The sequence below is a fragment of the Vanessa tameamea genome, chromosome 21, assembly GCF_037043105.1.
Source record: "Vanessa tameamea isolate UH-Manoa-2023 chromosome 21, ilVanTame1 primary haplotype, whole genome shotgun sequence".
Classification (NCBI taxonomy): Eukaryota; Metazoa; Arthropoda; class Insecta; order Lepidoptera; family Nymphalidae; genus Vanessa; species Vanessa tameamea.
Genome location: NC_087329.1, coordinates 1,172,005 through 1,199,048, shown reverse-complemented (window position 1 = coordinate 1,199,048; position 27,044 = coordinate 1,172,005). Strand labels below are relative to the sequence as shown.

Sequence of the window (27,044 nt, the reverse complement as noted above, 5' to 3'; positions counted from 1 at the left end):
TTAGGCGGCCTGGGTTAATAATATTATTGGTTTCAATGTTTCAAACTGTGTGAATTCATAATCATTGGTTGGTTAAAATATTTTAGCTCTTAGACTTATTATAATATATAATATAATATAGATGAAACAAAACCATGGAGTTATCGTGGATTTTCATACGATAAATAAAGTTAATTGTATTTTTGCACGAAAAGAGTGAATACTGATTTTCTTGTCTTGCTAGAATCTAGAATCCGAGCCGGTGGTACTTTTAAATTAAATTTTATTTTGTATAATGACTATAGTAGTAGATAGATAGATGGTAGAGAGTAGGTATATTTTTTAGAATTGAATTATAGATATATTTATTGCACATTTAATATAGGTCAGTGACCCCATGGCTAAGCTAAACAAACACAAATGAAGCCGCAAAAATTACAATACAAAATGTACGTAGGTAATTGATTGACAACCGAACAGTTCATATACAATGTTACGTTTTGTTTATTTCATTTTTTGATAAATTTTACTAATGATTTAAAAAAAAAACCTTTGGTAGAAAAGCGAATTTAGATTTTATTTGCACATACATAATTCTAGTATAAATCATTTATTGAATTGAAACAGCTTTGGACGCGTTCGGGGTAGATTTTCAAGGTCGAAATTAATTTAATTTCCATCTACCTGTGGATGGGAAACTTTAATCTTAACAAAGAGTTTTCATGTATTATTTTTTATATATGTTTATAATATCGTACACAGAGGTGAAAGGAAATATCGCGGGAACACCATAATTTATGTATCCAACAACGTACCTACATAACAGCAGCGTAGTAGAATGATCTCCAAATATTCTGCCAAAGAGGAAAGAGGCCTTTTGTAAAATATTGTTATCCTTCATATGTTTTTGTGAAACGTTAAAGAAAAAGACATTTCATTACTGTCACGTGTACGTAAACAAGTTTGTGGTATCCTCTGAGCATCTGGAGAATACTAAACCTACCATAATTGGTCGTTCTAGTTAAACGAAATAGTTTGAAACTTTAGTTTTTATATTCATAACACGATACATTGATATAATTAAACTTATATTACATTCAATAGAATGATACTCGATGTATATTATGATACACAGTGAAACACCGGCTTTATAGCTAAAGTAAACAAATTCACGTACCTTAAGATTATTCGTTTATAATTCATATTAAAAAAGTAATTGTATTATGATAAAGTATTGTTCCGTGCATTTCGAAATATCATAACGGCCGCAATCCCGATGCAGCGCAACCACGGACGTCGCTGTCTATACAAGTATTTTGGCACCGTGTCAAAGATCTTCCTTTGTTTTGTTGCAGTTGGAAAACACCTGTCACCATTGTTCACACAGGTAACTGCCGTTTTCACTAATATAAGATATGAAAGAAAGAAAATCGGTTACGACTTAAATTGTGTAGGAAAACGTCGAAATTCTTCGTTAATGTTTTCGGAGACAGTTGATAAATTGTGTTTGAATTAAAGTCCTTGTTTCAATTTTACAAAAGTATACGTATGTTGATGTTTTTTATAAATCACAAGCGATCCGTCCCGCCTTCGCACGCTATTTATTAATAGAGAAATTAGTGTGAATTAAATATACTTTATACACTATAGCATTCAGGTATAATGTAGCTTTCTACCGGTGAAAAAAAAATAGAATTGAATCATTGGTCCCGGATATTATTCATACAAACAAACAAATTTTACGTCTTTATAATATTAATATAGGTAACTGGAGCAATGTCGATTAGATATCGACAATGTTATCTTATTTTGGAACTTAATACAATATATATAAAGCTTAATATAAATCGAAACTTATTATAATGACGATGAATATTTTATTTAGTGATCATTCTCAATAAATTAAGATTTATAGTCAATTTGGTCAAATTGTCTCCTGCGCCAAAAGGGCTCCGTTGTTTTGAACTGGTTTCCAATTACAAGACCAACACATAATACTGATATATGTAACATATTCGCTTATAACATATATTATGCTATACTTGACACAGTTCTACCAATGTATCCACCAACATCCAGTTAAACTATCTACCAAGACATGTATTCCAATATTTTTAATGAAACGAGTATACCTACCTTAGTTTTAATATTTTAGCCACACTAAATAAAATCTAACAATATTTAATTTAAAGCAGGCAGACAATTGATTAATTGTCATTGTAAGTAATATTAACCAACCCTTACATCGCCAATGCGCCAACAATTGGCATATAAGACGTTTTGTCCAACATGTTCACAAACTTGGTAAAATTGACGTCATTCAATAAAACGCTTATATTCCTACAACTACTTTTGTACTGTCAGTACAAATGGCTTCAGATATGTATGTGTAGAAAATAATTTGAAAAGGCACCATATAGATTGAAGGAAATCCGTTACACATACATAAGGTAACAATGGGGGGACGCGGCTGTTTAAAGCATTAAATGAATATTAATACAATTTATTAGATAATAATAATGATACGGCGCCATTGCACCGCGTGACGTAATAACTTAAGCCCCTTGCACACTGGCTGCGAATAATCCTAACCCCATTGTGATGTCACCCTTGTTTCATCACCCTATCAATAACGGTCGCCTCTATTGTAATTGAATAGAGTTGAAATTGGCATGACAAAAATAACAAATGAGTATCAGATATGAGGGTGATAGAAATGTAATAATACATCGGTTCGTATCGTTGATCTAGGAAATTATAAGTACTAGTGAGTAGAGATTTTTCCGGTGCTCTTCTGGATTTTTACTAACGAGATGTATGCTGTTGTTTTTTTATTTAAGTCACGCTATTTCAATATATCGAGTGCTCTGAACAACCTTAGCGCTGTGACCGGAGCTACGTGTATCGCTAGTAATGTGTCAAATTCGCTTTCCACGACAGTGTTTTTTTTAAACACTTTTTGATAATGACTGGTTTTATAATGCCCAATGTAACATATTAATAAAAGCTCTTAATAATACTGTACACACTCGAAATACAATGCAAACTTTTTTTTTATATTTTTATAAACCCATACAATTTATAAGCAAACGAAAACCGGTTATATAAGACTTTTTATTCAATGACAGTTGTAATTAGCTTATCTTAAATAAAAAATCACACTGTATAGTCAAATCCCTATTTGTCACTATTGTAATGTATTGATACAGGGGTGACAATAAATCAAGGCCTCTGATTGGCTCGCTCGAATGACGTCACGGGCTGGTCACGCCCTTGCCAACATTACCGGATTACAATGTCCGGCGTCGTCCGGATAGGTATTTAGTTCGGTGGTTAGATTAGGGCTATTCATAGCCTTCTCTTGATTTTATTGGTTCTAAGTAAACGACTTAGACCGAGAAAGATTATTACATCACAAACTGGAATTACAAAAAAAAATTACTACGATTACCAAATAGTTTTAATATAATTCGAAAATTAAAAATAAAGGGCAATAAATAAAATACGAATATTTTTTTCTATAATCAGTATGCCTATAATTTAAATAAATTTGTATATAATTAATAAAATTAATCAGCGTAAATAAATACAAAAATATATTTATGACAATTTCAGATCCTAAGAAATCTGTTGAAATTGCCTAATTTTAAATATATGTCGCAAAATGGAATGATAAAAAATAGATCGATCGAGATTAATAGATTCCGATGTATGTAGGTACATCTCTGCAACATCTAAACTTTTCTTTTTCTCAGAACGATGCGAAAAATGTAGACCTACTAAAAAATCGCTTGTAGAAAGCACCGCATTCCAGTCAGCCCTCGGCCCGACAGTTTCGGCCTGAGCCCATAATTGCCTTTGGCGCCCGTCTGCTCAGCTCACTTTTGTATCTTTTTGTACGATGGTCCCTTTTGTTCATCGCTTGTTGGTTTTGGGAATTAGCATGTCTTATTAGCATAACTGTCCGATAAGACGTGATTGCTGTTTTAACAGCTAAACGCCGGCCGAGGTCCAAGCGACCGGACGGAATTTGGAAATTATATCAGAAGGCTGATTATGTTTATGATTGAAATATGATTCAATCAATACTTTAACGTAATTTTTTGTTTACCGTCATGCCCCTGACCAGCGAAATGAATAATCAAATACAAAAAGAATTCATTGGGTGATTAGTAAATCAAGCAGGAATTATTAGTCTATAAAGTTAGCGCAGAATTTATGCCACTCTCAGCGAACAGCGCCCGCATCGAGTTTACGCGATGTATAAATCAGGCGAATACTCAACGAAGCGCATACAAGTCAGTCCTCACTAAAGGGACGATGTTGCCGATAAAATATGCGTCTGCGAGCTCGGTCACCGAAATGGTAATATTGTTAACAGGGAGTAAAATAACTACACAGGAAACCAAAAGGAGAATTATGCATCATCTCAAGAATTTCTCAATAAGATGTGGTGTGCGCGTGGGGCCGACGCGGGCGCCGCCCCGCGGCGAGTCGGTGGCGCCTCCATCGATTATTCGGGCGTCTCTGTCGAATGTAGCGCGGCGTCTCGCTCGCACGCGCACGGGTGGCGCCCGCCGCGTCATTACCGGCCACCTCGACACGCCGCGACCTCTTCAGGGTTCTCGTTTAAACACAGACCTCGCAGGCTATATCATTAATCTATTACGACGATCGTAAGGTGGGCTCGCGTATGTGAGGTAATTTCTCGTTTTTTCGTCGTCGTCGGCCGGAGCGCTGTCGGCCGCGGTGAAAGGTAACGACGGACCTACGACTCGATATTCGGTTTTATGGAGCTTAATTAGCGTTGATCTTTCGCTCTGTCGGCTCGTCGGAGTTCCATATACGTCGGCCTTTATCGGTCGATAGCTGGAACCGATAGATAGATGCTTGGGTTAGATGTCACGCTGGGAATCGGGATTTCGTCGTTTACAAAAAGGCGTAAGCCACTCGTCGGAGGGTCGAAATACATAGTTTCGCGTCGTTTGCGTTTCCATATAAGGAAAATGACCCGCGTCGTGGTCCAATTCCATGGGTGTAGTCCGGTCCGCCCCCCGGCGACGAGGCGGCCGCGCTGCGCGGGCGCCGCGCTCGCCTCGCTCGTATTTCGTCCAACTGCCCGCTAATTACACCCTCGACTCGGCTCGATCGGCTTGATTAAGTTCTTGACATTATATTATTTCGTTTTCATAATTGCTAGTCTGTGGCTCGCTCACAATGGTTTCAGGCGATCGAAAATTTGTCAACGTGTGTTTATTCGGTGCTGATAGCAGGGGAATTACGTAATTTACGAGCGCGCCTGCGCCTATTCCGTCCAACCCGTTAACCGCAAGCTGGTATTAGGTATCGTAGGCGCGTCGGCTGGCAATTTTCTGTAAATACCACTTAGCGAGTACTAAATTAATCTCAGCAGTTGATTTGTACATTAAGCTGTAACGTATCCCGGTGAATTAAAGTCGACAACACTGAGATTTATGTACATTTATGAATAACATTAAAATAGAAAATTTAATTAAATTAATTCATATTATTACACGTTACAAATTGTAGTTACACGATACAAAGTGAGTTAACCTTTACTCAAATGAGGGATGCGATTAGAGCCTTCACGTCATGTTGAACTGCCATGACGGATTTGTAAAATGACGATTCAAAGAGCTTGTAAAAGTTGCTTGAATGGAAAGCTGTCTTATATACAAAATCTATTTAATGATATGAGTTTTACTTTAATTCAAATAATATCAATTACTATAAAAGTTATAATGCGAGTATTGTGTTGTAATGTAACATTAATTTGTGTTAATGTTAAATTGAATGAATGGAATTTATTTAAAGAAAACATTTTTAAAATAAAATTCCTGAATCGAAGTTTTAGAAGTTACCTTTAAGCATTTTAATCTCTAGCAATAGTACAATGAGGAAAAAATTTGTTTGTTTGTGTGTAGGGGTTAACCTCCGGAAATAATGATCCAATTCATTTTTTCATGACTCTTAAAATGATCCCTGAATTATTTTTATACCATATCATTTTCTTTATTAATATTATGCAAACGTCCTAAGTCGGGGCCCGTCGCTAGTATTTATTTAATAATAAAATGTCTGCTAATAAGAAAGGGTTATATACATAATCTTATAAGAATTAATTATTAATTTAGCTGTAACCCAAATTCACAGTTACAAAATTGATAAATTCAGGTTAAAACAAAACCAGACGTAAGTAATAAGTAATCTTTTCGCATTTATAGTACCTATTGATGTTCATCACGTAAGCATACGAGCAAATAGGCCCGATAGACATGATGGTAAGGGGTCGCCACAGCCCATAGTCATGGTACCTACTGTAAGAAATTTTAACCATTCCTTACATCGTCAATGTTATACCCCTTTGCCTGTAGATACACTGGCTCACTCACCCTTCAAACCGAAACACAACAATACTATACTAATACTGGGTGCTAATTTTACTGTCTTGCATAAAGCCCTACCACCAAGTAACTTTAAAGAATATACACTTTTACTAAAATTACTTCACCCCATAAATCCTATGTAGTACCTATACAATATTCGCAGTAGGTAAATGGCCTTTATATATATTTTGTTAATCTTCTTTTTTTAACCTGTGGTCATTCCTTTCAAACTTGCAGCTTTAACATAGAATTATATAACAGACCAGCTTTGGAACAACGATTGTTTTTCATAGTGAATATATATTTTTGAATTTTGTTTAATATAAATATTACGTACACATTTGATAGCAGGCTTTCAACATAGTATAGAAAATAACAGTTTGCATTAAACATTAAACCGGTATAACAATGATATCCCTCAGCCCCGACAGCTGCTCCAGATAGCTATCAATTATAATTACATCAAACAACACCCCCAGGTTACATAGATAACGAACGGACAGACTCCTAGCTTTTATAAAATTTATATATCTTATATTATGAATGCGAAACATTGCACGGGTGTTTGTTGAGCAAACTGAATGAAATATGGCACAGAGATGGATGACAGTCTGTAATGGTACAGGTTACTTTTTATCCCGGAAGATTGTACCTAAACACCTGCAAATCTTTAACCAACCCCTTAAATGGGAGCTAAGCCGCGAGTACTGTAATAAAATCTTCTTTGAATTTATACGTTGGCACAATAACTACACGCTGCTGGGCTTTATTTAAAACCATAAATTAAATTAAAAAAAATAAAATTTAGCATGAAAAGTCGTAACAGTATTTCACTGGATCATTTGTCACTGTCATACATTGTGCGTCACTTAATAAGCGAAAGAGAGACAGAAAATGTTACTAGAACATTTGCAATATATCATTGTTTTTTCAAGCAACAACAAAAGGTACAGTTACACTTTATTAATTACTGAGTTTAATTAAACGGCGATTTAAAAGAATATATATAAGAACCTACTTCAATAAAGTGTGTGTATATTTTTTTAATCTGTACATCGTACTGGAACCAATACATACTACAATCAAGGAGTCTTTATTTATTTAGGTAAATATTGTATATAATATTAGGTAAATATAAGTACCTAAACATCAATTTTCTATTTTAAGGTTTCCCGGGAGATTATTATATGTAATATCCGAAGATCAATTGAGCAATGTTGCGTGGTAGTTAGTAAATAAACGGAATATCCCAACAGGGGAAGGTCAGCGAGTCAAAGTAATTGGTTCGATGAAGTTACTGTATGTATTTATGGTTTTTTTTTTAAATTTAAAATAAAAAAGGTAAGGCTGGTAGCTATACAGCCTAATTATTCCTATTTATTGTTATAGCGAATTTACGTGCATTATTAATTGAGAATATTTTTTCCTAAAATACAGATTTTCATAACACTTTAATCTTTATTTACAAACGCGTGAGATTGAAATTCGTCCATTTTTGCACAAAATCCTTTTGAATTGTATTAAATTCATTAAAAATATACAACATTGTTAACGTTCACGTATTAATATATTGATATAAATAAAAATATTATACAGTTTTGTCTGTCCGTCCCTACTCTGTCCGTGTTTGTTTAACAGGCGAGAACTCCGCACAACCGGTCATTATCTTTCCTTCTCATGAATCATGTTTATTAAAAAACGATCAACACTAACAAAATATTAAATGGAATTTATCGCCTATTATTTATTTATATTAAAAATATATAATTATGTATATATTTACTTAATCTGTTCCTTTGTTGTGTATTTAAATAAGTCGTATTTAATTTACATTTAGGTTACATACAGTAACCAATACATATATTTTGATACACATATTTTAACATTACTAATTGCAATAGTGGTGTATTATTCTGGTAACCTACCACCTACAGCCATCTCCATTAGAGTTTCTCTGCAAGAACTCACTTCGTATCTCACTCGTGTAGAGTTTGTGTTAAAAAAATCGTGTGTAATGCGGTATATCTGTGTGTTATTATTCAATGTTATGATTATTATTGTCAATGTAGTATATCAATTTCTATAATTTCACGATGGTATTCTATGGTAAGTTTCAGTGTCCTTCCAGAAGCTCTAAAATAAGTGAAAATATTCCCCCTCATAATCTTCTACGCAATTGTTACTTGTCTTCCAATATATATTTCCTTTGCGATATTAACCATATTTTTTGCTAAGATAAAACTTACATTAAGCTTATAAATCACATCAGTGATAAAAATAGTTAAAGTTATCATAAAATACACGACCATCTAAAGAACAACTAACTCGATAACGACCACGTGTACAAACAACAGAAACCATTCGAACGAACAATCAAAACATTTCGCTACAATTTAAAATCAAACTCGTAATAGAAACGAAGCAAAAAACAAAGAGATACACGAATATAACCAAGAACAAGCGTATTTTTTTTTTCTAAAGTCGTTTAAAACGTTAATAAATCATCGCGAAGAAATGTTTGAGCGCTTATTAAAGTAATTTAGCGCTCTCTGACCGTTCCTACTCGGTCTGTGTTTGTTTTGCAGGCGAGAAGTTTACTCGTCCTATTATTAAGTCTCGTTATTTTTTAAGCCAGGAGTGGCCAACGGTTGGCGCTGATTTTGTTTCGCTTTTGTTTACCGAGCTAGTTGTTCGCGTTACTGAGCTGATTCAGAACGGACTCTGAATGAAACTTAATGGACATCATGTACAATGAATTACGCTTGCTCATTTTTTTTTTTTTAATAGATTGTTAAAGAGTTATTGTTCACTGACGTCATCACTCTTTGACATGTGAATTATGTAGTCTCGTATTGAATAGAAGAATGTTTATGCGAACGATGTGCACACTATTAAACCAACTGTTTAACTAAATCAAATCATTCGTTGCTGATAGACCGATATTCTAGTCGAGCCAGCTTGTAACATGTCTTATATATTTCATATTAAATATATTTTTACGAACTAAATCAAATTTGAACAACGTTGGCAAACCCTGTCAGGAATATCAAGTCTTACCCGCCAGAGGCGCAGGCGCAGGGCTCGTAAAACGTATTATTATCACTAATAATCTCACTTTTCATTCATCGATAAAGTATGCGTCAATTTGCTAACATTTGCCATCAACTTTACTTATTATTTTATCGCGTACGCTGGCCGTAGGGGACATCAAATCAGCCTTATTACTAAATTATTATTATCTGTGACAACATGTATTTAAGTATTATCTATACGTAGCTTAATTAATCTATAATATATATTAAATGTATATAATATACATGTATTCTAATACAATATGCTTTTATTGGAAAATATATTTTTTCTGATTAAGAAAAAGAAATAGCAGTATCTATTATATGATAGCAATATTAAATATCTCAGAACTGTATCGACGACACAAGAAATCTATTATTATTTTTTTCCTATACTTTTAGACTTTTCGACTTTAGCCCAGACAAGTTACATCCGATCTCAGGCGTATTTCGCCTTTATTCATATCATACTAAAGTTCGTTTTTCTCCTTCGTAGGAGCTCATCTATAGCCAAAGCCAACGGATGTTGTCAAAGTTGCTGTGGCCCAATACGTCGCCTAGTGCGCCCAGAGATCCCCACTCAGATCATTTGGTTAGTAGACATTTCATTTTATTTTTAATTACAAAATTCCGTGTCAATCCTTTATATTGCTATTGCAATTTACTAGCCAGTAAATGACAATATTAATTACTTCTACCAGCTATGGGTAGTTAAATTAAAACATCGGATCATTTTAAAACTAAAGGTAGCGATCACGTGATCAACCTAATCAAACAGAAACAAAAAGCTACCCTTAAAATTAAAAAAAATAAAACAACAAAATAACCGTCATAACACGTCTCTTCTAACGACGCCTCTAACTAGCCTCGAAGGCTGATAATCCATTGGATGCTGAGCGATAATCGCTTAATATATCTCGATAACTAATTACTGTGAAGAAACAGTATAACACTGTGGAAAAGGTAAGTAACTTATATTTAAACTATATGACTGATATTAGTATAGTATTCATTACGCGTAGGAGCGGTACACGATAAGCTAGAAATATTAAAAATAATTAACACTTTTGGCGGTAGTACTTTGTGCGAGTCTGTTTGGGTAGGTTACACTCATTACATATTATACCGCCAAACAGTATTACTTAGTACTATCTTAAAGATTGAATACCGGTTAAAAGGTTGAAAGACCAGCGATGTAAGGATTTGTTAATATTTTTGACAGTGACAATGTCTATGAGCAAGGCTAACCACTCATCATAAGGAGGCCAATTTGACAGACTCCTTCCTTGGAGTTCATACCAAGTTTCATCAAATTCGGTTTAGTAGTTTGACCGTGTCAATAAGAGACTGACAAACAGGGTTACTTTCGCATTTATAATATAAATTAAATTGATCAATCAAAATATAATTCTAAAATGTTTTTCCAATGTACAACCAGCTTTAAATAAAGCATAGTTTTTTTGCCGCCAAAAAAGTTTATGGTCGAAATCATAGCGGCAGATGTTAATGATTCTATTATTTATGATGGAACCTTGTATTATCCTTTTTCTTTCTTACCTACCTACCGGTAAGTGGGCGCGTCGACAGATTAGTCACTCGGGTAGTTTTCGTTTCGGTTGAAAATTTATAAACAAATATTATGATGGATTAATAATATTACGAGGAGATAGAAAACATTGTTTTTTTTTGCGTTGTACTTTCTAATAAACGGCTTAAGACGCACATTTTAAAGAGCGAACAAATGCTATGAATTAATTTTTTTTTTTTTATTCAAAATTATATCCGTAGCATTATGTAATAGAGTAACAGTAAAAATTACTTTAAAAAAAATCACGATAATTTTCTTTTAAATCTCAATAACTTTTATTAGCATCTGTGGCTTGGAACATTTTTGAATAACACGGTCCATCTAAATTTTAAACTCATGCTAAAAAAAAACGAGCCTACGATGTTGTCGATAACGTTCTAATTTTAAAAAATGACATGTTCTGACATTTGCGATTTATTTAAAAACTGTAGATGCTTAATAGCTTTGAATATTTTCCTAACTGACTGACTAATAGATGTATTGGTTACATACAGACGCAACGACGACTGTAAAACCTATACTAAAATAAATCATACATTATCAATAAACACGTGCAAATCATATAAAACTTAATATTTCCGTAAATTATACAATTTACAGATAATTATACGTGTAGTACACAAATAACTGTAATACGTACATTATTATTAAACAGATATATCTTTGGAATTCATTACATATAATCCAATCATTGTAACTGTTTGTAAATAATGACATGACATGAATATTTAATCACTATGCAAAATTAACACTAAAATCTACATTTTTTTTAACTGTCAGATTGATTCGTCGATGATTTGTAAATAAATTCTAAATTAAAAAAGAAATAACTTTAAAAAAATTTAATATGGCGGCCATTTTGAAAAAATGACAACCATATACGTTACTATATAACATATATACGTTAATATAAAAAAAAAATCCTGTTTTAAATTACTTTTAATTTAATGGAAACATTTAACGTTCGTTTCGTATGCTAGATCATATCATCTAACTTAAAGTGTGTACGAAATTTCAGCACAAACTTATGTGGAACTGGCCTAAAATTCATAAACAAATTTTTACACACACCTTCAATAAAAGCATATTAAAAAAAAACACAAATTACAACGACAGTAATAGTATTTGTTAAGTAAATAATTAATTAATTAACATAATACGAATAAGAGATCGTATCTTTCATTGCTTAGTTTCAAATGATTTATGTTTACCCAGTAAGGTATAAGCGATTATACTAAGAGACACAAATAAGTTATAAATCACAGCAATAGCCGCTTTATCTGTATCGATGCATTTTTAATCTGTGCACGTAAATGTCAAAGTGCAGGCTTTATTGAGCGTTGTTTTTATGGTTTTCTTTTTTATTACAAGTTCTTCCAGCGGCTTTGTTCGCAAGCCTGCCCTTTAGGTATGAATAAAAAAAACCCACACGACATATGAATAATACAATAAACAGGCTGTATATTCTACGATCATAGCGTAATATTTAATGATAAATTTATAGATGTAAAACTGAAGGAAAACGTTGAGTTTTTAAGAAATCACACAATAGTATCATCGGATTTCTTGGTATATTTTATTATACGATTAAAGCATCTTAGGCCACCTTCAGACAGCCGAAGGCGCCAGCCATCATTCAGAGGTGTCCGCATACTAATTATATGGTACACAACGCACGTATATTTTGATACCAAACAATCGAAAAAAGACCCTAATAATAATAAATTCAAAGATGATTTTCAATTGATCGTTGTCTAGAAAAAAATCTCTGGAAATTGGCGTAAAAACGGAGTTAATTACGCTATGATTGGGGGTTTCTTGACAAAACTAACAAGGTAGATAATTATACTTATAAATAATGATATGTCGTTAGGCAGCTGTCGATGTTTCCGTCTGTTTGTTTATTGCCACCATTTTCAACTTCTAATGTAATTCCCAAACATCTAATTTGTTTTTTTGGTTTTTATAATTGTAAAAAGGTATTAATTTGTAAGCTTATGGCTGTAATTATTCGAGCAACCCCCTTGTTGTTTATGGTATATAGTCTATGTGAATATTAATTATGTTTATTTCAACAAATAAATTAAAGTCTTATGATAATTTATTATATACTGACGTTGTTTAAAAAAAAATAGAATAAAATTTTTAAAAAGAATAAATTTGAGTCACACCAATAAAAAATAAATAAATAATCGTATGAAAGTTTTAAATGTGACGTATTTTCAATGAAAGAACGGATAAATCGATGACCTAGTAGGGTTTCAACAGTCATTTTATTCAAATGTTATTAGTGTCACTAGTTCGTAAAGGACAGACGCACAGTAAAGATTTAATCGAAGTTAATTTGATACTGTTGAAAATAAAACTGAGCTAATGGGGTATCCGTTAGATCTTAATAACCACTAACGAATGATCGGGTCACTGATCAAATCAGTCAAGTGACAGTTCTGATCAGACTTGCAGTTTTCATGCGATTCTGTGTCTCGTGAGAAAAACTCATAGTCCAACTGATACTGGATCATTTTCGATACCCTCTCGTCAATAAGTACAAGAGGAGATCTCTGTCCAGCAGGCATTTAAGGGATATTACTAAAAATTTACTCGATTTTTTTGTATTTTATATGCCAATATATGTAAAATACTTACTTTGTTATTTACTTGAAATTTTGTCACAATATTATATCTCAAATGCTATTAAAACGCTAATGTACAAATCATGACTGCGTGGAATCGTAGCGGGAATGCTAGGAGCCTTTCCGTTGGATTGTCACTCCGAATCCCGGTCGAAATGGTCTTCCATCATCAGTAGAGGTAATAAGAGCGGTGTAATATTTGAGAAATGTATTCTAGCTCTCAACTGCAAACAAATAGACCCACTAATAATTTGGAATTAGATATGAATATAATTACTTTATTTGTTCGCTTCAGCATTTTATACAACCTACAAGACTTGACTTACAAGGAAATTACATAAATTTTTCTTTATTTTTAAATTGATATAAAACCTTTTTTTTAATTTTTTTTTTTTTTACAAAAAATATTAATGCAAATGTCCTAATGTAAAGTGCCTGATCTTGTCAAAAATAAATATCTGCCATCACTTCTGTATCTATAAGCCTCATATCGTATTTAATCCGATCGATACCGGCCAATCAATTACCTCCCCATGACCCATGGGAGGCGCGTTTGATGTCGTATCTTAAAGGGATGCCCTGATTTCTCTACACATTGATCAAAAGAGTTACTTATAGAAGCTGACATGTTTTTAAAAAACCTGGTATATGTTCCTTTATATAAATAGGTAGGACTTGGTACAAGGCTGTCTGGAGAGAAAACCAGGTGGTAAGCTAGTGGTACCTATTATCACTAGTGGGGTACATCTTTTATTACTAACGTCAGTAATAATGTTTTTTATTGTTTGGGTGAGTTACTAAGAGTGATTGAATTAGTACGATAACAGGCGCAAGGCACATAACATCTTAGTTCCACTCGTTGGCGCCTGAGTAGGTACCACCCTCGTCAGATATTCTACCGTCAAATAACAATACTTAATATGGTCACGTTTCGCTTTCTGAAGGGTGAATGAGCACGAGTGTTCAAAATCTTAATTCTCAAAGTTAGTGGAGCATTGACGATGTAAGGAATGGTTAATATTTTTGACAGTCCAACTACATATATCATACAAAAACCCTATCAACAATGAATCACTAAAATATGACAGCTAATCACACCGAATTCCTATGACATAGACCTAATTATTCTTCTCAAGTATTACATAATCGGTTAAAAAAATCAACTCGTTACAATGATTAGACATTAAATATGTCGGAGCGGTTACCGTAACAGCTCGGAAATGCTGTCACTGCATAGTTACAGTTGCTAGTTATGTTTGGAAGAAAAGCTGAGATTCCATTCCGTTGACACGGTAGATGGCGCGGTATTTCTGGAACGGGGTGTACATCCATATAGAAAATTGTTCGAGCGATGTATCCCGACAACGATCCAGTATCTAGACCAACGTTTCTTTTACAACTCTATTTCCTTTTTAAATGTTTAATTGTACTTAATTGTATATCAATTCTGTACCGTGGTTGTCGGAAGGTGTGTATGTTAATAAGGGTATGGTTAGTTAAACATTTGCTAGTTTTTATCTTCTAATGAATTCGATTTTAACGAAACACCCATATATTTTAGAACATAATGAAATAGTTAATTAATATATTTTAAGCTGTCTCCTATAAAAAATCTCTTCGCTTTCGTCTCCAGCTTATAAGGCTCTAGTTTCCGAGGGAAAATAACCAATATTTTCCCTCATTTTGTCGAAAAAAGTAATTAGGTCTGAACTTTCCTGTCGTGTCGATTTACCGTCCCATCAGAACAGAGGGAGATCGAGACTAAACCTGCGGTTGCGCAAACACTTGTACGCTATATCTTGCAATTGTCGCCTTTGAGAATGACTTTGAAGATTAACGACTCTTGTAATCGTCGGCTTAGAGTATTTAACTGAGATAACATTAGTGAGCCACTTCGGTTTTCTCGTGTGAAGCGACATAATGCAATAATCAAATAATGCATTTCAGAAAATTGCTAAATTATTTTTAATGTATTCAGTGTAAACGAAGAAACTTAACGAAGACAAGGATATATTTTTCATAGTTTTAAACAGCTCAACTCCCGCGGTGGTCCCATTAATGTGTATATTTTAATTAAAATTATAATTAATTTACTTACTGGGCGACGATTCTAGCAGCAGCTGTTCAATGAATATCACTAAACTTAAACTGACTTCGTGTTTCATACGTCTGTGTTAAAGATCACTTACGTATGCAAATCAACAATTTATAAAATTTTGAAAGAATGTATTCCAAAACTATTTATTATTTAAACAACTTTTTTGGAACGGAGTAACTTATTTCCATAAAAGGGAATTGACATACAGCCAATAAAAGTATTATATTACTAACTCGTGATATAATAATAACTGAATTACGTTGACACGCAATTTTAATGCCTATATCTTCTAACCACTAAAAATCTTTGATTATTTATGTCTATTCGGTCAGAGCTCAAGACGCGTCCAAAAAATTGTGGTCACCCATAGGGCACTAAGTTCTCGCAACTAGGCGAGTGTCAAGCGTGTCACGCGCACCGAGATATTAAAGTTATCTCGTTTGTTTTAGTTCTTTTGTTGTGCGATATATACATATATATAAATAATCTAAGGCTACAATTATGAATATTATGTGAGTTCTGCGTTCAATTTCGAGCTGGTACAGATAGTTCTACAGGTCGAAAACTAAAGTTGAAAACACATCGTGTACTGAAAGTAAAACTAGTATTAAAACTATTCTATAAAACCTCATTACTGTCTGACAAAAACAATTGCGAAATATTTTCAACAATTAATGTTCCACGAAGTAAAGATTATTTACTATCTTAGGATAGTGCAAATCCTATTCCGAGAACTAGTAAAAAGTAGTTCGAGTACGTTATTCAACTATGGCGGGCGCAATTTTTTTTTTTTCAATGTACAAGTTCTTGCTCATATTTGATTCCAAGGTATTTTTACCGCGTCTTTAATGTCATTGTGATGCTATTTAACGAACTCTATTAAGTTAATGTTCTTAATTGCTTAGGTGATAACAGTTTTTTTGCTTTGAAATGAATATAGAAACTTTTTTGTAATTAACTCGTTTATCATCTCAAGTATTGGCGTTATTTTTTTTTAATTAAATTTCTAATTAACGCAACAGTTTTATTTGTAAATCCAATTTGAAGGAACTTTACAATACTTTTCATTATAAAACATAAAGTTAGGATAATCGGTAGGTATGCGTATAACGTACCTACCTATAATATAAAATATCATTCAAAAAATAATAACAATTAAACACTTTTATAATATTTCCTTGTTGGCATGAAAGTTGAGTTGTTTTACAATAAAACATTAAATAAAATTTAATAAAAAAATCTGTTCTATTGTATTTGTCAAAAAAGTTTCGTATTGTTTCTCTTATAAATAACCGTTATTTATCTGTGTGACGTTGAATAAATCTATTTATGGCATTCATTCGATTGTTTGCATTCTGTGATGGAATGGAAAATACAAGAATGAACGATAATTAAAACGAATGTTTGCTATGAGTAGTTCCACCTATATGATCACAGTATAATTTTATTTGCTATGAAGTCATAGCATATAATTTTGTGTCTTGCAATCTGTGATGTCTACGTGAGACCAACCATTATGTATAATAATTATTCGTCTAAGCTATTATTGAAATTTGAATTAACTGTTCTTATAACTGATTTATTGTGATTTCGAATTAAATTCGTCGGTTCTGTTCATCGGTAGCTTGTAATAACTGGCTTTGGATCAAGTAAGGTAACAGCTTGTAAGTGTCTCAGTGCTGGGCATAATGAAGGTTTTTTTGCTTAAGCTACACAGTATATACAATGGTTACATAAATACTTGGTAGAATTTCATTTGACTGATGCAAATTTCCTCACGAGAAATGTGCTTAAAGCAGGTGATTAAGCTTTCTTGCCTGGGTTTGCCCCCGCAATCTTCGGTTAGGATTCGTCTATTCTAGCCCCTAGACCAACTCGGTTCATATTTTCACGTCACGTATGATAGTACGTAGAGCCTTAGAGTACATATTATTTCGTACTAGTCTTGTCGTGATCCTCCAGCGTGTTGTCATAATGTAGATATCAATTATTAGACCTTTATTCCTTATCAAAATCCCGAGGATAGACGTATAAATTAATACAGTCAATAGCATTATTTATAAACGTCTACCATTTTTATAAAAAAAATATACTAAACGATATGTTAAAGGTATGTGTAACGCAGTTGCCTTAAAATGAAATCTTAAAAGAATAGACGAAGTTGTTCACAAAATATGAAACGTTGCCTGTTCTAATTTTCGATCTCCTGGACTGCCAACCGGTTCGACGATTAAACTGGTAGAGACACATCAAACATTTATTAATAGAGACAGCTTAACAGCTATACCGCGGCTGTATCTTGAATGAAGGTATAAAACTATAAAAAGCCTTTTACCGGAGCCGCTTAAAGCATCATCTCTCAAGTATAAAATCACCGGCACATTATTATAACAGATCCACGAGGACCCCTAACACGGAACTCTTTGTACTTTAAGAGGGATCAGTATAATTGGTCTACGATAGTTTGATGTTACTCCTAATTGCGGATGGCGGCGCCACCGTCTTTATGAATTCCTGTTCCACATTTAAATGCGTTTTAATGCATTGAAAATTGGAAGCGTAAAACGCTTTATGCAAAAATTGTTCGGCCTCTGTCAGCAGATTGTCTATGTTCTGTAATTGTACTCGAGAGTAAGTTTGTTTTAATAGTTTAAAGACTTTCGTTGCGACTCTTAGCCCCTTTTTTTCCCAGTATTAATACAAAGTAGAAAGGGTATTAAGTACGTCGCTTTGTAAGTGTAATTTAGATGAAATGCGAACATTTGTTTTTAACTGATTTCAAAGTGGAAATCCGTTTCCGACACTTGTGGGCACGAATGTATTTCTAGTCCTCAAACAGATGTATATCTGTGCTTTAGAACTGAAACGCGTAAATGTTTTATTATGAAATGTCTTACGTCTCTTATGAACTGGGACATCGACAATTTTTTCAACAATAATCTACATCAATGAATAATAATTACAATTATTTGAATTTCTAAAGTTTATTTAATAACAAGTTAACTAAAAATTCCATCCAAATCAGATGAGAACTTTTTGAGATAATCGCGGACATACAAACTTACATAAACACGGGTCGAAAGGAGAACCTCCTTTTTTGAAGTCGGTTAAAATTCTAGAAGCACTATCAATAACCTATACCAGTCTATTACCTATCAGTGTAAAACAAAACAAAAAATAATTAGAAGAACAATATAATAAATAACTTATTAGTAACTTAATTTTACATTACAGCACTTTTCTTGCGCGTTTTGGCAACCAAAACGCAATTTACTTAATACGTAGGTACGTACGTTTCATTCCTCTCGTTCGAAGACGCGCGTTACTTATTAACTAATCGATTGTATTGCAAACTATGAACTATTGTTCAAGCATTAGTCTTACAGGATATATTTTCAAGGACACTTTTAAAAGCACATCTGACAAGATTAAATTATATTTAAAGTTAGCGGACTATCGAGAAGAACCGGAAAGAAAGAAAGACTCTTTCCTGAAAATTTAATTACATGGCTTTATAAATTCCTTTCACAAATCCTAAAATAAGGTTCAGTTTGGCACTCAAATACCAAATTCAAAAAAACTACGTCCAAAATAATTTAATCACCTAAGTATTAAATTAAAAACATTGTACACCGATTAAAAGGTACTAATAAAAATGTTAACTCTAACGAATACATATATATTTAAAACAAAAACCATAAATTGAAAACTAAAAGGATATAAAAAAATAATTCACTGCTGTCGGCATATCAATTTCATGCCGCAAAGGCTGTTTGCTCAGCGTGTTTGCCTCCCGAGCAAACATTAACACTTCTGTTCTACTAAAAGGCTCGCTTCACACGAATTCAGAATTTCATTTGTCATACTGAAATGCATTCCTTTTTAAAAAGCAAACAGAGAGATAATCACTCATTAATGTTATCATTGTATTGAATACCTATTTTAAAACCTCATTGGTCGAGATTAGTACAGTTAGAATCAGCATTTAATTATTTAATAGTTTTGTTTTACAAAACTTAGTATTGTTTAGTTTCTAAATGGAAAAATAAATCAGTTATTACAGGCACATGGGACATTGATTCTAAGTTCCGATTACTGGTGATGAATTTGTATAGGCGATGGTGATCACTTAACTCTCTCGGTCCATTTGCCAGTTTGTCAAAATATTTGAATTAAAAAATGTAATCAAACGATATAAAATGCATGAAATTTGTTGAATATAGAAGGAAATTGTCTAATTCCCTTGACAAGTCTGTCTATGAGCAGAGGTGACAAATTGTAACTCTCGTTTATACAATATTTCAAGAAATCTATCGATTATTGAAATGATCTTCTGTTTATTTACAAATTTATTATACTTATATACTAAAAATATAATCGTTGCAAAAGAATGTCAATAGAGTTACATATCCCAGCTAAAATAAAAAATTAAAAGCGATTGAATTTCTTTGGTGTGTGTCACGTATATCAATTTATCAAAGTGAAGAACGGGGATCGAATCAGCGTATTATTTGTTTCGTTTATTTGAAATTTAATCTTAAAAATATACATACAGGCTACTTACAGTCAAAACCATAGCTAAGCTTTTATTTTTTGTTATTTACAGTACGACTTACCTCATTATATAATTTATTAAAAAAAAAAAAAAAGATTTGTAGCTACGCCCCAAATTAGTAAGGAATTACTAATATTCTTATTTACCCCTCCTTTTAAGCTTATCACTTGTGTTAGGAGTGGGGAGGACAATAGGCAATATTAGTGTTTAGCCGTAGAAAAATAAGATTCGCGTACGGAAGTTCAGTGGAACCACTATGATGAGAAGTTTAAATTTCGAACCCAACGATTTATTACCCTTCATGGTCAACAAACAAGCAGCAACGATATTTCCCGAAATACCGGCCAGCATTTTTTTTTGCATTAGTACCTGTAAATTTCCCACTGCTGGGCTAAAGGCCTCCTCTCCCTTTGAGGAGAAGGTTTGGAGCATATTCCACCACGCTGCTCGAATGCGGGTTGGTGGAATACACATGTGGCAGAATTTCGTTGAAATTAGACGCATGCAGGTTTCCTCACGACGTTTTCCTTCACCGCCGAGCACGAGATGAATTATAAACACAAATTTAGCACATGAAAATTCAGTGGTGCCTGGGTTTGAACCCGAAATCATCGGTTAAGATGCACGCGTTCTAACCACTGGGCCATCTCGGCTCTTAATACCGACTACAATTTAAGTTATTATTTCGTGAAATAATTATAACATTCCAGCAAAGCTAACAGCTATTAGTTAGTTCGGTAACGATTAATGACAAATTCATTTAACACTTGAACATTTCAAATTCGATCGTGAACATTATCGGTCTGACTTATAAATGTTTGTGCGACGCGTGTTTTTAAAAGCGGCGTTTAGTTAAAGATTTCTCTCGCTCTTTCGTCGTTGTTTTGACATTTGAAAGAAGAAGACACAGAATTTTAAGTGATCCATACATTTATATTTATAAGTAAAGCCGTTTGATATGGTTGATGGATCCCTTGAACGTAAAAGTCTTTCCCATCTGTTGACATTACTAGAACTACATTTTACTTAGCAACTAACTATAATGAAAATATCGTATCAATACTATTTGAAAAGCGTAATTACTACTTGATATATTACATACTAAGTATATTATTTATCATTGTAAGAGAGATTAAGATATAATTAAGACGTCCTATAGTACCATTGTCTATACGTAAAAGTTTTTATACTATCAGTAAATCGCACCTTTGCCCTACTGCTATATTAAAAAAAAAACCGATTTATTTCTAAAAAATATTCCTATATACTCAAGAGTATTAGTAATGCGTGTAGTTTGCGTGTGTGTGTGTGTGTTTGTGTGTGTAGTTTGTGGATGAAAGAATGAGAGATGGATTTTAAGGAGGTGACTGGTAAGATGGGTGAGATGAATGGAAGAGGAACGGCGTCCACAAATGGAAACAAAATCATGTTGTACACGAATGCTTTCTCCATTTGGACTCATTTCTTACAACTCTCATCATCGACTCCATTACACTCTTGTCATTTTTTTTGTTTTTTATTGTAGTTCATAGTTTCAGTTAGATATTTCCCAATGCTGTCTCAGAATGCTGGGTCGATGCCATATGTTCAATAGAATATCTATTTGCCTAATAGATTCGATCGATATTTTCAGGCGAGAAATTCTAGTAGCAACCCGAAATTTGGAATTTAAATTCAAAGTTGCTAGTATTAACACTCCGATGCAACGAAATACACGTGAAGCGGTTTGTCCTCCACGTGAATTGTCTCTGGCCCTTTTGGACTTTCGTGTCATTGAATTATGAGAATGAGGGAATAAAAATGGCAAGGGTTTATGTGTCTACGTTAGCTCTAGTATAGTTGGCTAATCTTCGTTGGAAATCCGCCTAATGTTGTACCTAACCAAAATTGGTTACGAGTTATAATTATAATTTAAACAGTTAAAGATAATTAAATACAGAAATCTAGTTGATTATAGATAAATTCACAACCGCCCTATTCTCTACTCTTAAATGACAAATCGCCATTAATTGCAATTAGTCCAGACCCGCTTATCGTGTAATTGCACAATTCAAATATAAATAATTTACAAATACAACGCCTTCTATATTATTTAATCTTTACAACTGAAGATATCAATAAATGTAATATCGGTAGCCATTTTAATATCGCCATGACAGATTTACGTCATCGCCAATTGATTTATTTATCTGTGGTATTCAAATACGCCTGCAAGCAGGTTGTATACGTCCGAGTAAGATATATCATAATACTGACTTAAGATATCGGATGTCGATGTGATGTTTAAAAAAGAGGTTTTAATGGTCGCTCTATTTGCTCTCACGTATTACGTTGAGTATCGGTGACTACTTGAAGCTTCCTGTTGTCCGTCGCTTCGGATTATCTATCGGTATTTACGTAAAACAATGGCCTATAGATATAAGCTCATACATAATAGACTCTTATATTTATATAGCAATTTGAAGTACTACGGTACTAGTAGTTATAACTAATATATATTAGTAAAAAAAATAGGTGTAAGTAGAACTTGTCCAGTAGGTGTACCTATTGAGGTTGTGCAAATAATAAGTATTTGATTTTCCATCCGCTGAAGCTTTCACAGCAAAATGAAACCTCAACTTGTCCATAATTATTTAAATATTTGCAGAAAATGTTGTTTTATATTTATTGCAAGTGAAACAAAGACGAAATTGTGTTTTTCTGTAAAGACAAAAATTGTTTTTATTAACAAACATTTGTGAACAATGTATTTTCACTTATATCAAATTAGTAACTCACCTGTGAAGACAAAAAAAACAACATTGAAAGCCTTTATTTCAGATATTGATATATCTTTTACAGGAAATAAGCTCTTTAAACTTAAATATGAAACACAACTTTTACACAAATTCCATCCTCTCAAATCACACCGACCCACTGACAGTGACAGTGGCATCTCCCTAATCACATGGATAAGGCGGCAAACTCAGAACAGATAACAAAGAAAAGCCACACTATAATGTAGTGATTTTCTTTACATGTTAAAAGTAACCCCCTGTACATGTCCTCCAGGGTGAATGCCTCATCCTAAAGGTTTGCACATTATTCCACACCGTTCCAAAACATGTTGGTGGATTAGACCACAGATGTCATAATTTCATCCCACGTCTTACGGTGTTATTTCTGGCTCAAAGTTCAGCTCATCATTGTACGTACTTTATAAAATGAATAATATGACCTCCTCACTCAATGTCACCTTAGGATTGAAATGAACACCTTGACAGTCTTTGTAACCTTTCAGAAAAACCTAAGTTACTCGTTGTTGAACTATATTGAATAAACATAATTTGATGGAGTTTCCTTCGTCGTTTCTTCTCCAATCTGGCGGACACTGCTAAAGACGAGTCAGATTTCGATAAGTAGATATTTTTGAGAATGCCTACTGCTATTTTTAATTTGACAGAATTATTAAGATCATTAATTAAAATCCGTTCAAGGAAAAATAACATTATTGATAGTCCTAGTTTATAGCCTAGTATTGATATACAATGGGCAAACATTTGGACAATCAAATATTTTCAATAAAAAAATAATTCAATATAGGTATTATAAAATATTAAAATTGAAATAATAAAGTAATCACCATAAACTATTTTTTAAAGCTTGCAACTCCTGGTAATGAAAAAAATAAAAATGGCGCCATCGTAAATCTGAGTGACAGATGTAAAACGTAATATGATTTATTGTAATGCGTCGGCCATATTGGCGCATGTGAATCGTTAATACGAAGATATCGATACTCACCTGAGCAATTATGTTCTGTACACGTTCTTACAAAAGTGTTCTTCAAAAGATATAATCAATAAACATGAGAAATGAAAAGAGTACCTAACTACTGAATTACTTTCCGGTTCTACATTTCGAACCGGTGGTGGCTTATACGATTTAAACGTGTACCTGTGACATGACAACTTTAAAGTATTTATATGATCCTAATTAAATACAGAATTTTGAGTTTTATTTCTGCGTAGGTATATCTTTAAATTAACAGCAATAAGTATTGAAGTAAATCTATAGAGTATCTGAAGCAAATAGCACTTGATTCTTATATATTATCGTACAGATAGAATGAATAGGACATAAGAGGTAAGATAATACGGGATTGTGCGATGTGCGCGACAGTACGGCGACCGCGGCACCTGTGTCGGCGCACATGAAAGCGGCGTCGCTTTGTGCGCAGGCGCTGCCGGCAAATATTTATTTTAATTTAGTGCCCGCCCGATCGCTCGTTAATCGCTAATGGATTTGCTCCCGCGTCCACGCACCTCGAGCATCGCGAAACGATTGTTTTAAATTTAGAATTCGCTTTCGATTAAACCCTGATTGTAAACATTCTTTTTTTGAATCAATTAGCTATGGTTTTTAAGAGCTCAGATTATAAAGATATACGGTGGTTAGACTGAAAAAAACGTTGATTGAATTTATCGTGTTAAGTCCGATCGTGTGTTGGTTGATTAATGATTTTGTATTTTGTGGAATAAGTAATAATGGATTTAAATAACTTACTATTATATGCTATTAAATACTATATGAAAAACTCAATATGTTTTGGAAGTTAGATTCACCGTAATTATAGTTAATTATACACGTATATTTTATATGACAATCAAATATTTAATAGCATACGCTAGTACATACATTTCAGGAAATATAAGACCTCATTATTTATGACTGATCATTTATTCCTGTTCCGCAGCACGTCGGTTCGTGTTTGCCCCAATGTTTGTCCAAGCTTTTTGTAGTAAAAAGGGCATTAGTGAACCCTTTTGTTTGCACGGTTAAGACGGTTTGCGTGTCAACAGAGAGCACAAATATTGATACATCGGCGGCTTCTATGGCTAACGTAATCTGGTTTGAAAAAAACATTCAATTTCATTCCTTCGCAGCTAAATGAAGTAGGTTAAGGGATCGACTTCCATGGGAAGCTTTAACGACGCGTTTAATGTTTTTTTTTATTTACCGGCCAGAGATCGTTTGAGGTTTTAATTGTTTTGCTTTAAATTGTAAAAATCTTACTACTAAAATTTTATTGTTTATCTAGATGTCTTATTTAAAAGGTAATATTAAACATTAACATTTAAGATTAGGATAATATTGTATCGTAGGTATAAATCCTACTTCTTGAATTTAAAATTAAATAAATATATGTTTAAACATAACTGAATGAATTCCATGATACTTATCTATTTAATAAATACTCGACATCATTTATTTAAGTAGGTGATTGTTAGACTGTACCTAGCTCAATTCAAATATATATTTATTTCGAAGATTGAAGTCCCTTATACGCATTCAGCGTTCGGTTCATTCACAAAAATTCAGAGACCCAAAGACGGAACATCGGAATAAAATCGTTATTTGAATTCAGTCGATACTGCACAAGTGCGACTTTGCCGAAATCCCGTCTTTACTTCCAACGAATTCCGAACATTTGCAATAAAAAAGTTCTATAGACTCGAAGCACGTCTCGATGCCGTTCTGCGAATTAAAATCACAAAAAGTTAAAGAGAGACGGCTGCGAGCTCCGCGAGAGGGAACGGGCGACGTAATATGCAACATCGCATCCACGCCCCTATAGGTATAAAATTCAAAATAAGATTTCAAAGGAAGTAAAAGGAAAAACAAACAGTCGCGGCGGGTTTCTCTAGTTCGTTAGAGCGAGACGGACGCAGGTCGGTCGACTCCGCCCGTATCGGTTAGTTAATATGACTTATGGCGCGTATGTTTACCGCGCGAATTAGTCATTTGGCGCGAACGTGTGGGGCGACGCCCGTCGGCGCTCGGAGCCGAGATGCGTTCTAAACGTGCAACTGCAATCGAATGCCATTCATTATAGATTTTTAGCATAAAACTCCCATTTATACCTTCAATCGTACATTGAACGGCTCCTTAAAATCCATAATTAGCTTTTTAAGTGTTAATTAAAATATGTACATTGAAAACCTCATCAAAAAGACGTAAATAAATTTTAATGGGATATCCCGCGGTAAAATTATAGACATAAAGGATAGAATAAAGTTAAAAGCAAGGGTTATCAAAACTGTATGCCAGTAGCGCCATCTAGAGGCGAATAGCTAACACGCCGAGGGGTTTTTGCGTAGGTATTTACGTCAACATAACAATGAAATTTCGGCTTATTTTGAAACATTTTTTATTTTATTTATAATTATTATATTCGAAGTAATTATAGGCTTGTGAATGAAGATTCACTTTAAATAAAATCCGTAAAGCTACCTGTATTTTATATATTGAAATATGTAACTAACCTAATTCAATATTTTTTTATAAATAATAGTCAAAGTCAAATAAATAAATCGCCATGCTTTATGTATATACAAATATAAAATTCTATGAATGATCGACAAATAGTTACGGATAGGTAGCTTATTGAAATAATACTGCCTATTATGATTTTTTAAAACCATTGAATAGGTATATATTGTATATCCGAATTAGTGCCTTTATATACTCAGCTACTTTTTTTTAATAATTACACTTGATAAGTAACAAACGGCCACCAAATTGTTGTTTAACAACACCGAAAGAGATATAGTTATATATAATATAAAAGAAAAAGATATAGGTAATATAAATAATTTAATATTGAGAACAACTTTCATAACATAATTTTATTGTATGTACGTGAAATGCCTTTGCCTTGTCATTCTTCATAA

The 27,044-nt window shown here is 33.3% G+C and overlaps 1 protein-coding gene across 12 annotated transcripts in view; it reads left to right on the top strand.

The window, feature by feature from the left end:
* LOC113396886 (optomotor-blind protein) overlaps positions 1 to 27,044 on the top strand; it is a 107,328-nt gene that overhangs the window by 65,538 nt on the left and 14,746 nt on the right. For 6 of the 12 annotated variants that reach the window (XM_026634959.2, XM_026634957.2, XM_026634960.2 and 3 more), the window contains exon 4: positions 9,954 to 10,049. The exons of the other annotated variants lie outside the window; for them this stretch is intronic. In XM_026634959.2, the coding sequence (XP_026490744.1) occupies positions 9,954 to 10,049 (96 nt within the window). The remainder of the gene's footprint in view (positions 1 to 9,953; positions 10,050 to 27,044) is intronic. 12 annotated transcript variants of the gene reach the window in all.